General features: G+C 52.0%; 1 protein-coding gene across 2 annotated transcripts in view; it reads right to left on the minus strand.

The window, feature by feature from the left end:
- The window catches only part of PTPN5 (protein tyrosine phosphatase non-receptor type 5), a 46,750-nt gene extending 31,012 nt beyond the window's left edge, over window positions 1–15,738 (minus strand). For both annotated transcript variants that reach the window (XM_037150571.2, XM_037150572.2), the window contains exons 1-2: window positions 15,657–15,738; window positions 2,521–2,593 (exon numbers count right to left, since the gene is read on the minus strand). In XM_037150571.2, the coding sequence (XP_037006466.2) occupies window positions 2,521–2,545 (25 nt within the window). In that variant the 5' untranslated portion in view covers window positions 2,546–2,593; window positions 15,657–15,738. The remainder of the gene's footprint in view (window positions 1–2,520; window positions 2,594–15,656) is intronic.
- Window positions 15,739–16,059: the final 321 nt, after the last annotated feature.

Genomic DNA, 16,059 nt, shown 5'->3' on the forward strand with positions numbered 1-16,059 from the left:
TTGACAAGCTAGAGGTTTAGAACATCAGTCTTAGAATTCAAATGGCTGTTTGTTTTTTAAACAAAAAGGTTTGGAAGGAAAGAAATGAAAAAGTATGCCGTGTTATAGGATTATGGTAACTTCTCTTTTTTTCACTTGTCTTTTTAAAAAAATATTTTATTTATTTATTTTCAGAGAAAGGAAGTGCCGCGTCCTCTTCCAACCATGTTGTCTGACAAGGTCCGGGCACGGAGGACTCTAGTTCAAGGAATTTGTTTCCCCGGAGGAGAATGTGGCATCCAAAATGGGTTAACAATTGGCTGCTTTATTTTAATTATTTTACTCTTGCTACTGAATATAGACATTGTACTGTACTTACTTACTCCTGTGAAAATCACCCAAGAGGAAGGGACAGTTCAGGGGAACACATTAGTATTCCCCACGGAACTGCCTGAAAGGATGGAAAAATCCCCAGAGATTCCCCTCTCCCTTATACAGGGGGGTACAACAGCCGGGGTAATATAATTGTTAACCATAAGGGAAAACATGTCAAGTTGTATAAATTACCCTGGTTTGAGAACTTAAAGCGATCAGGACCGCCATGGTGTATCAGAAATAAGAAAAATAACTTAGATCTCTTAAATAAACAGTTAAGGCCAGTTAATAAAGAACCAGGTTATTGTTGCAAACACAGGTTGTGTTGCCAACAGTTGAGGGAATGAAAGAACAGATTAGAAAGACTTTCCCACGACTGTTCCTTACCCACAGATACAAGGGTCTTCCAAGAAGACAAGTAAAAACTATACGGACCCCTACCCACAGCCCAGGGATACGGTCAGGACGATTGAGATGCATCTGCAAGGCAGAGGCAACTGTGGCTGGATTTCCTGTCTATCCCTCCTTACATGTTTGTTTGGGTGATCAAAAGGTGGTGGGATTGTTAGACACCTGTATTTCAGGTTCATTGATTAGCATAATTCCAATGAAGTTGTACAAAATAACTTCTTGACCAGAGAACAAAGTCCCTGTATGTCTAAAAGTTGTTGGAGTAACAGCCCCTCCTTTACCTTGAATAGGAAAATATATCAATTAGACAGGCAAAGAAATAAGAAAAGCTGGTTAGTTATTACAAACTAAACACGTAGAAACAGTTACCAGGGAGTCAGAGTTCTTAGTACACAGAGAAACATTTTAGACAGAAAAGGATAGATAGCTAAGTTAGACATCACAAAGGCCTTATAATGAATTTCCTATTACCTCTACCCAATCTAGTGTATCCTTTTGCCCCATGACAAATTCTGAGAAACTTTAATATACAATAAGACATTCAAATTCTTTACATACAGCTACTTCTAATTGTCTGATTTATGGCTCTCCTGGTCAAAATAATCTTTGTTTAATATAACTGAATCTATGGGAACTTTCGTACTTTTCCTGGTTACCTTTGTATTGATTTTTTCTGCTTAACTGATCATGCTATACACCTGCAAATGTTAATCACTACCAAAAACGAAAATATAAAAACCTGCTTGTACTTGCAATAAATGGACAGAGCTTCACTGTCCTTTGAGGCGTGTTGTCGTCTGTTACCCATTGCCAACGCCTTACCCACCTTTCAGGAAACCCTGGACCCTGCTGCAGCTGGACCGCAGCAAAGGAGGGAGAAATAGAGGAAGAGAAACACCAGTGTGTGGTTGCCTCTCGAGCACCCCCAACTGGGGACCTGGACTGCAACCCAGGCATGTGCCCTGACTGGGAATCGAACCGGCGATCCTTTGGTTCACAGGCTAGCACTCAATCCACTGAGCCACACCAACCAGATCACTTGTTTTTATTTTTAAATATTTCTACAATGGGTATGTTATAAGAAGAAAAAACCAAAACTTTTCTAAAAAGGAAAAAAAAAACATTAAAATCTTCCCCCGCCTTCCTTGTCTCTATTCCTTCCAAGGCTGTTTGTCACGACGTGGTATCTGGTCTACAGCTGGGACATCTGCCCCCCCAGGCAGCAGTGCCTTGGTAATACCTCTGTGTTGACATGGCCTGTGGTTCAGCTATCCAGGCTCCGCCAAAGAGTGGTCAGTCAGACCCAATTTCACACCCCCAACCAGGCTTCTCGACAGGTAGCTCCTCCACACTCTCCACCCTCCTTGGGTGCGCATGTAGGTCAGTTTTTCTTTCCTGATCTTACCACTTGAAATGAGCCCTGCACACTACTGGCCAGTGGTCATGCCTCAATCAGCCCTGGACCCTCCAGTCCTCCCTCCTTCTCTCCACCCTCCCAGCACACCCTCAGCTACCCGCTCCTCCCTCCATGGGAGCCTAGAGCAGCTCCAAATGATAACTGGCCAGAGAGACATCAGGGATTAGAAAAACAAATCCCCATTTCAATGAAGATCTACGGACCAGCTGAGTCACTCCTCTCACGCAAGTTCGCAGCTACCCAGGCTCTGCTCCAGCCCCAGTGTCATCTGGGGCTCTCTCCCTCCATCTGGAACTCTGGGGTGGGGGGAGGGTTGGCGCCGGAGCTGGAAGACTCACCCGACAGCCTCTCACTGCAGCACATGTCCAGGGCCCCTGCCTCGGAGTCATCAGCGGCGCGGTTCTCTCCCCCCTGCAGGATGAAAAACCGGAGAGGATGCTGTTGAGCTGGGATCCAGACCAAACCCTGAGCAAAGATAAAAAGCCTCCTTTTCTTGCACTGTGTCCCTCTTAATAACCACACCTCGCTCCATCAGAGGCACCTTAGGAAAAGACTGTCCTGCAGGAGGGTCAGGCTGCAGAGACAGGAGAATTCTGCAGGCACCTTCCAGGTGAAATCAGCAACAGCAGCATCACTGTGACCATCGTCAACCTCATCTCTGCCATTTAAGGAGGGCTCACCATGTGCAAAGCACTTTATACACTTCATCACGCTGAGTCTTCATTGTGGCCCCATGAATAAAGAATCGTTAAAGAGGCTCAGAGAAGTTGAACACCCTGCCCAAGGTCACTCAGCTTAGTAGGGTGGAGTGGGGTATGAAATTAGTCTAAGGCTTCAGGCTCACGTGCACTGCTGCACGGCCCTGCATCTTAGTTCTTATGTGTTTAAAAATCGAAAGTGTGGGGGAGCGAGGAGAGGGGTCTGGGAAACACAGTCTGTGTCCAGCTCCTGGAAGACTGCAATGCTCTGTGCTTCAGGCAGTGGACAGTGGCATGCAAGACTTGTCTCCAGAAACAGCTGGAAGTAGCTATTAAGTATTTTTGCATATTCTAAATGTTCTATTTCCTTCTGAAATAAGAAAACCCTCTTTCTAGACCACCGGGGCACTTTCCAGAACTACAGTGGGGTCTAGCTTTCCTCCTTTACTCCGTAAGCTCCAAAAAGGTCAAGTGGATTGAGCAGAGCCCTTGAAGGGTCTGCAGACAGACACAGTCTAAGGGCAACTGCGTAGCTCATGGGGGTTCCCGACTATGGGAGTAGCCTGAAACTCGGTGGGCTCCAATGGCCTCCTGTGCTCTCCATGTCCCCGACCCCTGTGGTAGGTAGGTGGCTGGACACACCAAGCAGGCCGGGCCAATCAGATGCACTCTGGAGGGCCTGCGGCTGTGGGGCTGAATCACGGCGGCCGCAGTGCTGGAGAAAAAGGCCGAAACGCCTGCTGCTGGGGGCCTCAAAGCCGCTGCACTCCTGCCCATCTCGGGTCTTGACTGGGTAGCCCGTCCATCAAGGCCACACAATGTCCCGGAATCCTTCCCACAAATCCCGACCTTTTAGCTTAAGCTAGTGGGATTTGATTTCGGAGAATGGCAACCAGAAGACACTTCAACAGAGCCTCACTAGCATACTTTTGGGTTGGCCAAAAAGTTTGTTTGGTTTTTTCTGTAACATGGCTCTAACAGCACTTAGCTGTCTTTAACTTCACTCGAAATAATTCTGTTAGATTGTATTGTGACAGCCGTTATATCAGCATGCATTTAAAAAACAACGGAACAAAATTGGTGAGTTTTTGCACAGCCATTTTAATAGTGAAGATGGAAGAAAATAGGTAACACTTTTGGTATACTATGCTTTATTACTTCAAGAAAGGTAAAAACGCAACTAAAATACAAAGTGTGAAGTTTCATGCTGGAGATTTCGCACTGGATGGTGCGCCGCAGTCGGGTAGACCAGCTGAAGCTGACAGAGATCAAATTGAGACATTAATTGAGAACAATCCATGTTATACTATGCGGGAGACAGCTGATGTACTCAAAACACCCAAATCAATGAAGTTATTAGCGAACATGAAAAATGTGTCTTTTATTTTGTGGAGAAGATCACATGGACTTTTTGGCCAACCTAATACTTTTGAGAAGTCCAACAGGCCGGTTGCCTCCCAGCCCACCAGTCCTGCAGCCCTGCCTCTCAGACTGGTCCTGAGGCTGAGTGCAGGCCAGGCTGCAGATCTGAAAGGATTACGGGCGGACGAGCTGGGTTAAGGTGCTCACCACTGGCATTCCATTAGTTCATTTTCTCCCCACTGCAATATTTCCTCACTGAATCCCAGATCTCAGAGCCGAGCTCCCCTGCAGAGAGCACCTTTAAATGTCTGCCGAATCCCTGCACTTTTTTCCCTCGCCAGCACCTCCCCATTGGTCCACGCCCAGCACCCCGCCTTTATTACCGAGCTGGTCTTTTAACTGGCCTCCAAAGCCGCCTGCATGTGCCCCAGTACGCACGCGGGGCTGTGTAGGCTGGGCAGTCAACACCCCACACAACGGAATGGGGCAGGTTGAGCCAGAACCAACTCTTTCCAAACTCAACACTGATCACGGAACCTTCCTTGAAAAACTTTTAATGGCCTCACACCACACTCAGAACAAAGATAAAACTCCTTCACCAGAGCGGACTAGAGCTGGCATGGCTGACCCTTGTTTGCCCCTCTAAGCTCATTTCACGCCCCTTCCCCCTTGACCTCTGCACGCTCACAGGCTGTTTTTGTCATGAGGAATTTGTACGCGCTTCCCCCTCTACCCGGGGAGCTCCCCCCAGCTCTGCTTCTCAGTGCGTGTTACTCACAGCACTTGACGCAGTGTGACATTTCATTCTGATTTTCCCCATTAGGTGATGGACGCCCATCTGAACCTTAGGCCACAAGTTCCGTGAGGGCAGACACCATCACTTCTGCTCTATTTTTAAAGTTCACATCGTGCCTGGCCCCCAGCAGGTGCTCACTGAACACATGCTTGTTGAGTAAATGAATGGAGCCCTGACCGTGTTGGAAAAAACGCCAGGAACTGAGCTCAAACCAGGCTATAATCAGAGCTGCCTGGTGGCTATGCCTTTTTTAAAAAAATTTCTTTACTTTTTCCTTATTGATTTGAGAGAGAGCAGGAGAGAGAAACACTGATTTGTTGTACTGCTTAGTTATGCATTCACTGGTTGATTCTCATATGTGCCGTGACTAGAGATCGAACCCACAACCTTGGCGTATTGGCATGACACTCTAACCAGTGGAGCTACCAGGCCAGGGCCTGGTGGGCAGATCTTTAAGTCACCTGGAACCCTCCCCCGGGGCTGATGTCAAGAGCAGTCACAGAGTCACATATCTGGAGGAGTGATTTTGAAAAGGAGGAAACTGGGGCACAAAATGGGGGTCTGACTTGCCCCAGGTTGTACATTGTGGCCATGGAAGTTGGGATCAAGAATGCCTATCCCTAATCTCTCAATCCTGAGAGTGAGCGTTTTCCTTTTCCTAAAGAGCACCCCAGCCTGAGGGTGATCTGTGAGGGCTGGCCGCTGGCTGGGTGCAGAAAGGTAACCAAGGTACTCAGATACCTTGCTGGAAGGGGCCCCAGGAGTGACTCACTGATGCTTCTACCCCTTAAGGCTCCCTGGCCCCAAGCCGTGTTCAGAATAGCTTGGTGCTGCATGTGTGCAGAGGACTCTATAAATAAGCTTCCTAGAAAATGACTAATTTCATAATCAGAAAAGCAGAAAGAGTAGCACCTCTCTTTTGTAGAGGAAAATGGAGCAAGAACCCGCTGTTTGGTCCTGCAGTGGAAGGACTCCAGGGACCCGCCGTCTGGACCTGCACGCCCAGGCTGTTCAGGGGAGGGCTGCAGGTAGATTCCCACAGACATGTTCCATTCAGGCTACATGAAGAAGTCTCTGGGCATTGCCCTCCTTCCCCCTTGCCAAGAGCAGAAAGAGCTGCTTGCAGTGGGTTGCTGTGGGCCCCTTCCCTCTCCTTCTCCACTTCTATTAGTGGGCAAAGGAGCAGGAAACTGGCCAAGACACAGGTAGCAACTTGCTGGAGTGGCTGCTCACCATCACTCTTCGAACCAGAAAACCCTGGAGATGCAGGGACATCACCTAGCCTGTCCCTCCCTCGATGATGGCGAATGTCTGGGAGGACAGGGAACCTTCCCAAAGCCATCGCCTCGTTCCACAGGCGTCTGCTGAGCACCTCCTACGAACGAGGCACCAGGACTGCCTTAGAATACAGCGACAAACAAGCCAGGCCCCTCCCTCCACAGCTCCCAGTCCTCCTGGGGTGACACAGGTGCAAACTCGACACACCCACATCTGCTTTAACTGACACATGCGTGGACACCTTGGGAAGGGCTCGGCTCAGCTTGCGAAGAGGGGGTCACAGGAAGTCTTCTCCAAGGGGAAGACAGGAGCTGGCTCCTAAAGGATGTTTCTACGCGGATGAGGGGCCACAAGGGAAAGACCTTCCTGCGTAGCACAAATAGCAAGAGCCGGGCACGGAGGCCCGAGATGTACGGAGCATTTGGCATTAACTGGGAGCAGGCTGGTTAGTAGGATGGGGAAGCGCCAGGTGCTAGGCCTCGGCAGAGGAGCACAGCAAGAGGCAGGCCTGGCTGCGGGGAATCCGCCTCCTCGGGGAGCAGGCAGCCCTGTTCCACTTGACATGGGCTCCCCCACAGTGAGAGGTGCCCCGCAGGCTCCTCCCCTCATGGCCTGGGCAGGGGAGGTCTGTAATGGGAAGTGAGGCCAGCAGCTGTGTTTGAGGAATAGCCTAGGCCCAGCTCCCGGTGTCTGCTCTGGTTCTAAACTGCCCGCCCCCCAAGTAACATAAAATCCCCCATTTTAACCATTTTAAAGAGTGCACTTCAGTGGCATTTAGTATGTTCACAGGGCTGTGCAGCCCCCACGATCACGCAGTTGCAGGCATCTTCATCGCCCCAAAAGGAAGCCCCGTGCCCCTTAAGTTATTACTCACTCTCCCCACTCCCAGCCCCTGGAAACCACCAATCTGCTTCGTCTCTCTCTCTCTCTCTGTTTGCCTTGTTTTAGACATTTCACATAAATGGAATCATAAACAGTGTGTGGCCTTTTGTGTCCGGGTTCTTTTGCTCAGCATAACGTTTTCAAGGTTCACTCACTTGTAACAGCACTTTATTCCTTTTTTGGATGAATATTTGACTGTAAGAATATACTACATCTTAGTCTCCATTCATCAGGCGCCGGACATTTGCGTTGTTCCCACCTTCTGGCTTTTGTGAACAGGGCTGCCGTGCACCCAAAGTCTCTTTCAAATTCTGCCCTGCACATGCTTCTGACTTTGGGCCATCCTCTCCCACCCTAGACCCCTGAGGTCGTATCTATAAACTAATCGGCCAGACTCTAAGTCTTTTTCAGCTTGAGTGTCATCACCATCACCTGTCCACTTGTACGTGTGAAGGTAATACCCGCCACCTGGCTGCCCTACCCGTGCTGGGTGCTGGGGGCCGGCCTGAACCAGCCTGCAGCGTGGCCGGTGGGGGAGACACAACACAGGTAACGGCTGTGGGCTGAGTGATGTGTTCTATCCGATGTCTGTCCAAGACTGGCTGGGGGCACCTCACCTCTGTCTGGGGCTGGAAGGGGATGAGTGGGTGCTGTGGGCAGGCGTCCTGGTGTGACTGCCAGCTGTGCCCAGGACTTACGCAGAGTAATGGCTGATGGGTTTGGGGAGGAGGCAGAGGAGGGGCTGGGGTGCTGAAGCCAGGATCCCTGAGTGGGAGGCTGAGCCCACAGGAACCTCCTGACGCAAGCCCAGGCTGACGTGCTTTCTACCTTGCGCTGTATTCTCTTGAATCTGCTGGGGCCGTCTAGACCTCCCTCACTGTCAGTATAAAGCTCCTACCACCCTCCTAAAGCTCTGACCCAAGCACACTCCTCCAGTCCTTGAATAACAATCTTATTCATTCTCAGTATTACCTCTTCCACAGGGCACATCCTGATCTCCCAGGAAGAAGCAAGCTCTCCCATCTCTGGGTGCCCCCACACCCCTACCTCACACTTCTGTCTCTTCCTTTGTTCCTCTGCTATAGTTAGCTGTTTATGCACCTGCCTCCTCCACTGGGCTTCCATTGACTTGGAGCCTCCCCACCCCCTCAGCTACCTCTGCAGCCCAGGTGTTCAGCACAGGGCTCGAGTCTGTAAAGGGATGTGTTAAACAGAAGGCATGGTCTTGGGGGTGGCGATTCTGGGGGCTCTGGAAGGGTACTCTAGCGAGGAGCTTTGCAACCTGGAGAAGTTGGCCAGATGACAGGCAGGAAGTGGTCATATGCCATCCAGAGTTTCATTGGCATGGTCAGTGTGCAGGGGTGGAGGACAGACTGGTTCCATGCTGACCACCTCTGCAAACGGGTCACAGGTCTCAGAGGATGCACAGGGAGAAGGCTTGCCCCCCTTAACGGGATGAGCGGCAGGGAACCACGCAGCCCCTCACTCACCATGCTCCCTCATAATTCATTCCCCGGATGAAAAAGGTGCCACATGGGACCAGGGCAGGAAGCTGTCTCAGCAAAAAGCACACCGGACACGAGAATGGAGGAGAGAGGCCAGCTTTAGAACATCCAGGGAGGGAAACGGAGGCAAGAGAGTTTAACTGACTTTCCTTAGACCACACAGCAGGTGAACAATTATTTTCAGGTAGTCAACAAAATCCAGATTTTAAGAATTACCTTTCTTCCTCTGGTGCCCTGCCTGTCCCTTGTCAGAGGAAGAACCCAAGACCAGAGGTCAGTTACTTGTCACTCTGCATCACACTCCAAAGCTTTCTGATAAGTAGCTTTTCTGCACGCCACTAAGAGTCCTTGTCTGTTGCTGGCAACCAGAGGACACAGGCTGATACGTGCGGCAAACTTGCGGAACAGATAGGCTCCAAGCCCAGGACTCCCGATGCTTAGTTCACTGCTATTTCCATCCTGCCAAGCTGCCTACCCTCCCTGCCCAGCTGTCCACTGTCCAGCCATCTGTCCTCGCGTCTGAGCAGACTGCAAACTTGGAGTGTTCTGCATCCCAAACACAGGGTCTGAGTGTTCTCTGCTTGGGATGTGCCCAGATAAACGATGACTTCTTCTCTATCCTGCTCTGTTGGTGGGAGACGGGGGCGTCAGCGTGGCAGAGACCCAAGGGAAGGGAAGATGGAACTGTGCCGGAGACGCCCAGCCTACAGAGGCTATAGGCTGACCTTTCCTTAAGGTCAAGCTTCAATTTTGGGGCCGTCAAGGTTCACTGAAGCAGATGGTGGTGGAGCAGCAGGAAACCAGCAGAGGGCGCTCCCAGCACCAGGGAAACCAGGTCTTAGGCCAGGGAGCTAGGGCAACTGCAGCCCCGCCTTCAAGGGTAGAGGGAAGGCCCACCCCAGCCAGTTACTGACAGAGGCCTGTTCAGCTGTAACGATGAGTACTGGCTGTGGATAGTCCTACCACTGTGGTGGACAGCGGCCCATAGTAAGATCAAGTGAAGAGCAGGATTTCAGAGTCCAAAGGTCGTCTGGTTTAATTCTCTGTTCTCTACAACTCTGAAAACACTCCACTCTGCTCCCTCTCTCTACACCCCCTCTATCCCCAAGGTATACAGTTTAATTTACGAGGAGAAAACAGGCAATCAGGAACGTGAAGGCGAGATCACACCTCTTGTGGGGGTGTTCCAGTATTTCCGCTTAGTGAGATGCCCGTTCTTACCTATAATGCCTTGAAATGCACTTTCTCTTCACTGGAAAAGTCCGTTTTCCCACCCCCTTACGACCCTTCTAAGACCTTGAGATGTCGCCTCTTCCGCGGAACCCTCCCTGCCTCCCTTAGGAAGACCTGGGTGCTCCCTGTTCTGTTCTCATCTCTCCGTTCGGTAGTCATTTATCGGTTCCTGTACCCCCGCCTCAGCCTGTGGTTTACAATCCCTGTGGCCTCTTCTCAGTGCTGACTGTGTGCTGGGTACCGTGCCAAGCCTTGTGCATGATGTCATTCATCTCTCACTCTATGCTGTGAGCTAAACTCTTCTGCCCACGTGAAGACCTGGAGAGACTGAGTCACCTACTCAAGGTCACACAGTTGGTAAGTGGCAGAAGCAGGTTTCAAGCTGAGTTTGCCTCAACTCTGGGCCCAGCTTTTATTTAAACTATTAGGTGTGCAACCTCTTACATGGACTTTCCTGTTCCCCATGCTTAATACTCTATCTGGCACCAGGCAGATATTCAAGATGTATTTCTTGGAAAAGTAAAAGAAAAGTCGACTGGAATTAGAGTATGTGTAAACAGCTCATTAAAATCAGCACAAAGCACCGGCTTTGGAATTGGGCTGCCGGGTATGAACCAAGGCTTCCCCACAGGCTGCCTGATCTTGAGGAAGATACTTGGCGTCTCCCTGCTTCAGTCTTCTCATCTGTAAGATGCACCAGCAACAGAACCCAACTCATAATATTGTTGTGATGAGCCAACATGGCGCTCTTAGAAGAATACCTTGCACACTGTACCCTGTGTCAGCCAGTATTATTGTTGCTAAGAGTTTGAACAACCCCGAGCCTCACCGTTGCTTGTCTGGCTCTGATACCTGCCTGGTCCCAGCACCTGGCTTTCTGCCTTATACCCTGGCAGGCACTGTCTCTGTTGTGGTCATCAGCCTTCTAGGACAGAGGCCTGTCCACTCTCACAGTTCTCCCCGCTCCACCTGGAACTAAAATTCCAACCAAGCCTGTGCTGGCTACACACCCACCCTGATCACAAATGATTTTGTGCTTGGGTCTCTGCCTGCCTCTGGTTTCACTTCGAGATGTCCCTGATGCCGAGCCTTGGCCTGGCCTGCCTGGGCCACCTGTGCCTTGCTCTGGATCCTCCAGAGTGATCCCTTTGGATGTCTGCTCTGAGTTTCGCTGCTTAAAAAGCCACTTCTTCAGGAGCTTGTACCACCCACAGAGGGGAAAGCAGGAGTTCGGAGCTTGGTTTGCTCCCACATGCAGCTTAGGGGGGGTGGGGTGGGGGGCCCTAGTTCCTGCCACACCCCACTGAGGGAGGGGGCTAGTGCACTGTCAGGGCACCTGCCTCAGCCTCTGATTTAACCCTTCTTTGCTCAGGCCCAGCTGAGCGGTGGCAGTGCCAGCTGGGAAGACCCTGACCCTTTAGCATATGGTGGAAGAGTCAGGCAAACCAATTCAGAAGCAGGGCCTGGCAGAGGCGCCTTTGCCAGGAGAGAGAAGAATGTGATCTAGCAAGTCAAATAAAATGGGAAAGAAAAAAAAAAAAACAGGTGGGAGCAGGAGTCAAGGCTGAAAAGGGTTTGAATTCAGAGAGAATCAACTGTGACTGCATGTACTTTCCAGTCCCTTACTTCCTCAGGCACTTGTGGCAACCTTGTGAGGAAGATGGCATCACTCCACTCTGTACAGGAGCTAACGGGCACTCGGAAGGGCTAAGGGCTGGCGTGAGGGGGGTAAGTGGTCACTCTGGTCCTGCTAGGGTGCCCAAGGGAGGAGACGGGGTAGAGTCTGGTCCTGGGCCTAGAAGGATGGACTCTCTCACTGCTGTGTGCCAGCGGACGGTTGGAAACCTAGGGCCCAGGGTGGGCTGTCCCCAGAGGTCCTCAGTCAAGGGTAGAATCCCTGAAAACACCACAGGCTGGCAAGTTTGAGGTCACACACCTTAAAGCAACTGTGGTCCTCTGGAAAAAGGGTGGATCTGGAAGCAGAGAGAACCGGCTGAAAGCTAAGTTCTGCCACCTTCTCGCCCCAGGGCCTCAGGCGGGTGTCCGAGCCTCTCGGAGACTCAGTGTCTTCCTCTGGGACATGGAGGTAATGACGACTGCCCACTGGAGGAGGGTGGTAATGACCACTTTTGTGGTCTTCTCTTCCTAGAATGCTTTTATTCTCTGCAGTCTTCTCCTCACTTCATTCAGGTCTTTGTCCAAATATCTCCTCCTTAAAGACAGTTCTATTTAAAGGCAAATCCCTTCGCCCACTCTTGTCCTCCAGTCACTCCCGACCCTGCTTAATTTTCCTCTCCAGCACTGCTCACTCCCTTGAAACGCTCTACCTTTGCTTATATTTTATTTTCTGTCTACCTTGGTAGAGCTTGCGCAGGAAGTTCATCTTTTTCAGCAATGTGTCCCTAGAGTCTAGAACAACCTGGCATGTAACAGATGTTTATATGCATTTGGAGAATGAAAGAATGAATGAACGAACCAGCCCTTAACAGTCTGGGGTGCTCGGTGAGCCAGCTTTGCAGCAGTTTTTACGGTTCCCTGTCGGCTCCGTGTCCTCCCCTCCTAAGCCTCTCGACGCTTCCCCATTGGGCTCTTTCTGTGAATGGCCTCCTTAGCCACGCGGGATCAAAACCTTGTCATCACTTCTCATTCCTTCTTGCCTCCAGCACACACATCCAATTAGCTGCCGGTTTTTGGTGACACTTAGCCTCCCGCATCAACTCCTTTTTCTCGCCATTCCTATAACCGTCCAGACCCTCTTTGCCTCTCACCCAGACCACTGCCGTTGCTTCCTACCTGAGCTTCCCGCGAGCAGGTTCTCTCCCACCAATCTGTTTCCACTGCAAGGGGGGGGGGGCACTCAGAGTGAGTTTCCTAATGGCCAGGTTTGAGCATGTCTCTCCCATTCTCCAAAACCAAAGCCCGATCCCTTACCTCAGCCCCCAGTGCCCTCTGGCAACCGTCTCCACCCTCCTACCCAGCCTCCCTTTGCGCACCCGTCGGAACAAACTGCTTTCCAGTTTCTACCCCTGGCCCCAGAAGCCCCACTGCCTAGTCTCTGCTCATGCTGTTTCTGCTACTTGCGATGCTTCCCCTCCTTTCTTCTGGGGTACGAATCATTCAGACCCAGCTCGAACGCTACCTGGCTTCTCCAAGAAGCCATTCCTGATTTTCCAGAAGAATAAAACCTCTCCTTCTTCTCAACTCTTTCTAAGGGGCTATCAATCTCTCTTTCAGGGCAGGTCTTGGAAGAGGACAGGCAACGTGACAGAGAAGAAAGAGTTCAGAATCTGGAGTCAGGTGCTCTGAGCAGGGGGCACAGCTCTCTGGCTCTGAGACTTTTACAGGATGCCCCTTCCGGTAAATGACACCCAGCCTCAACTTCCCCATCTATAAAATGCCAACAGTGATACAACTGATCTGCTGTGTGTGATGAGGGTTAACTGACAGAGTGTTAGAAAGTAATAAATTGGATCACACTTAGGTGTGAAATACCTGGTACACAAAAGTGCCACGTCTCCCAGGGAGGCTGCATGAATGACATGTGCGGGCTGACATGAATGACATGTGACATCCAGGAACACCTCAGTGGGGGAGGGATTTCCAGGAAGAGGGACTCTGAGGCCCTAAAATCTCATGTCCTTGGGCAATCTGAAAAAGGGAGGAAGTGGAGGCTACAGCCATAAAACTGGGGCCTTAACGCTACCAATTCCGGACCTTTTTCTATGCCCTAGGCATTGTGCTAAGCACCCTACATAAATTACCTAATCTCATTTTATTCCTTCACAGAGTAGGAGAAGGAAATCAGGCCCATGACAGTTATATAAATAAGTGCTCCCCGATCCCCCAACAGTTCAGACTTGAAGGACATCCTGAAACTCTTCAATCCAATGATCTTACTTTTTTGGGTGGAGGGACTGAGACCCAGAGAGGTCACGAGCATTTACCGAAAGTGTCCAACCAGTGGGGAGGGCCCGGCCCAGAACCCAGGTCCCTTCACTCTTAGGCTGGGAGCTGCTGCACTGCAAACACCCACGGGCCCCCACTCACGAAGTTTATGCAAATGGTGCTTCTGGAGCACAGTGCCACACGGGTGGGCCACAGTGTAAGTGGGGGGACCTGCGGTTACACCGCCTAGTCACCCTGGCTTTGACCCATGCATCCAGGCTGCTCATCCCACTCAAGAAGGAAGCTCTTGAGACAAGAGCCTCAGGTCCCTAGAGAACGAACATTGTCCTCCTTGCCATCCCATGGAGTCCCCTCAAAGGTGACTGAATCCAGTCATCATCCAGCTTGCACCCCTTCACCTGGTCTCCCAGGCACCCTCTCTGGGCCAGGTCCGGGGACACCCAGCTGCCCTTGACTTGACAGAGCCTTGCCCTGAGCTACCATCAGGACCTGGGTGGGGCTGCAACTCAGGCTTCCCCAGCAGCTTTGTCAGCCACATGCAGCAGATGTGAGGGACCCAAGGACCTCCCTCCACAAAGGGGTGACCAAAGGGTCCTGGTTGGATTGAAGGCCAAGGCCTTTACAGAGGCGGGAAGCGGGACTGGGAAGGCATGCAGTCAGGTCCAGGTCGGGGGAGGGGATGACTCCTCAGATGCTGCATCACCTGGTCCAACTGAGGACACAGGCTGAGAGACTCCCGGGAGAACCAGGAGGAACATCCTGGTGTCTGACCTCCCGTCCAGGACTGATTCATTCTCCCAAACTAAAGCCCACACCTGGAGTGCTTGCATAAGACAGCACTCCTCTCAGGCCCAGTGAGGCAAGTGAACGGCTAACCTTTTTTTTTTTTTTTTTTTTTTTTACAGTAAGGATGGTAACAAATGAATGGTACTTGAAGCTCCAAGTAGGGGCGGGGCAGAAATTACAGAGACTTTCCTGGTACACTTAGATGAATTTTGGGGTTCTGAGGCTTCAGTGGGAATAGGATCAAATTGTACAGGGGGTAATGAGTTTGAAAGCTGGGGACCCTAGATTCTAATGCAGGCTTTGCCACTAACTCTCCTGTGACCTTGCTCAAATCATCTCACTGGGCCTCAGTTTCCCCATCTGTAATAGGAGGGGTTAAGTGAGTTCCAAAGGTTCTTCTGATCTTGGCCCTCTAAGCCAACATGATCTTTGGTGAGGTAGCTCAGGGCTCTGACCCAGGCAATCTGCAGGATTTGCGGGAGCTTGGGCCTCATCTAGGAAAAAGGGGCATGTTGGGGGAGGGGAACGCACTGGGCTTTTATTTCGGTGGTGGTGGGAAGCGGGCGGTTTAAGCTACTCGGTCCGGGGGTGGCGAAGCGAGGGGAAGGCTGGGAGTCTGGAGCCGCAGTTTACAAGCCAACAGGCTAGCGGCGTTTTCCAGTCTCCCCCTGGAGCTGCAGACCCTGGAGAGGCGATGCGGCCAACAGCCGCGCGCCAGCCTCGGCCGCAGAGGCTCGGACCCCGGACCACTATACGGATGCCTCCCCGAAACCGCGTTCGAGTTCCGTGGGGAGTGGTTGCTGCTCCTAGCCGGCTCCCCAGCGCCCGGCCTCCCCCTTGGGTGGGGACCCCTCCCCCCTCCCCCAGTCGGGGGGCGCCGGGAGCCCCATGGGGGCGTGGCGGGGGCGGGCGCCGGCTTTGCCGCCCTGGGGGCTAAAGGAAGTCTCGTTTGCAAGGCCGCCCCGGGAAAGACCCCCTCCGCCTTCCGGCTCCCCACACAAAGGAGCCGACGGAAACCGCACACTTACCGGCCAGAGCGAGCTCCGGGCGCCGGCGAGCGAGCGGGCAGGCTGGCTGGCGGGAGGATGTGCGCGCGCGAGTGCGCGTGTATCTGCGTGTGTCCCTGTAAGTGTCTGCGCGAGTGTGTATGTGTGTGACGGGGGCCGCGCCGAGCTCTGTGCGTCTGCGTGTGCGGGGGCGTCCGTCCGTCGGTCTGTCCGCCCGACGCTCTGTCCCTTGCTCAGGGCGCACTCCTTCGCCAGTCCGCCGCACCAAATGCACCTCAGCTGCGGAGTCGCAGGCGCAGCCGCCGGGTGGGTTCGGCACCCCCTGCCCAGCCCCGGCTCCGCCCCGCCTCCGGGCGGGCTTGCGGCGCTCCCAGGAATTACGCAGGGCTAGCGGGGCTGGCAGGCGGGGCGCTCCATTGGCGCC

The sequence above is a fragment of the Artibeus jamaicensis genome, unplaced genomic scaffold (genome assembly GCF_021234435.1).
Source record: "Artibeus jamaicensis isolate MK-2021 breed Jamaican fruit bat unplaced genomic scaffold, CSHL_Jam_final contig_797, whole genome shotgun sequence".
Classification (NCBI taxonomy): Eukaryota; Metazoa; Chordata; class Mammalia; order Chiroptera; family Phyllostomidae; genus Artibeus; species Artibeus jamaicensis.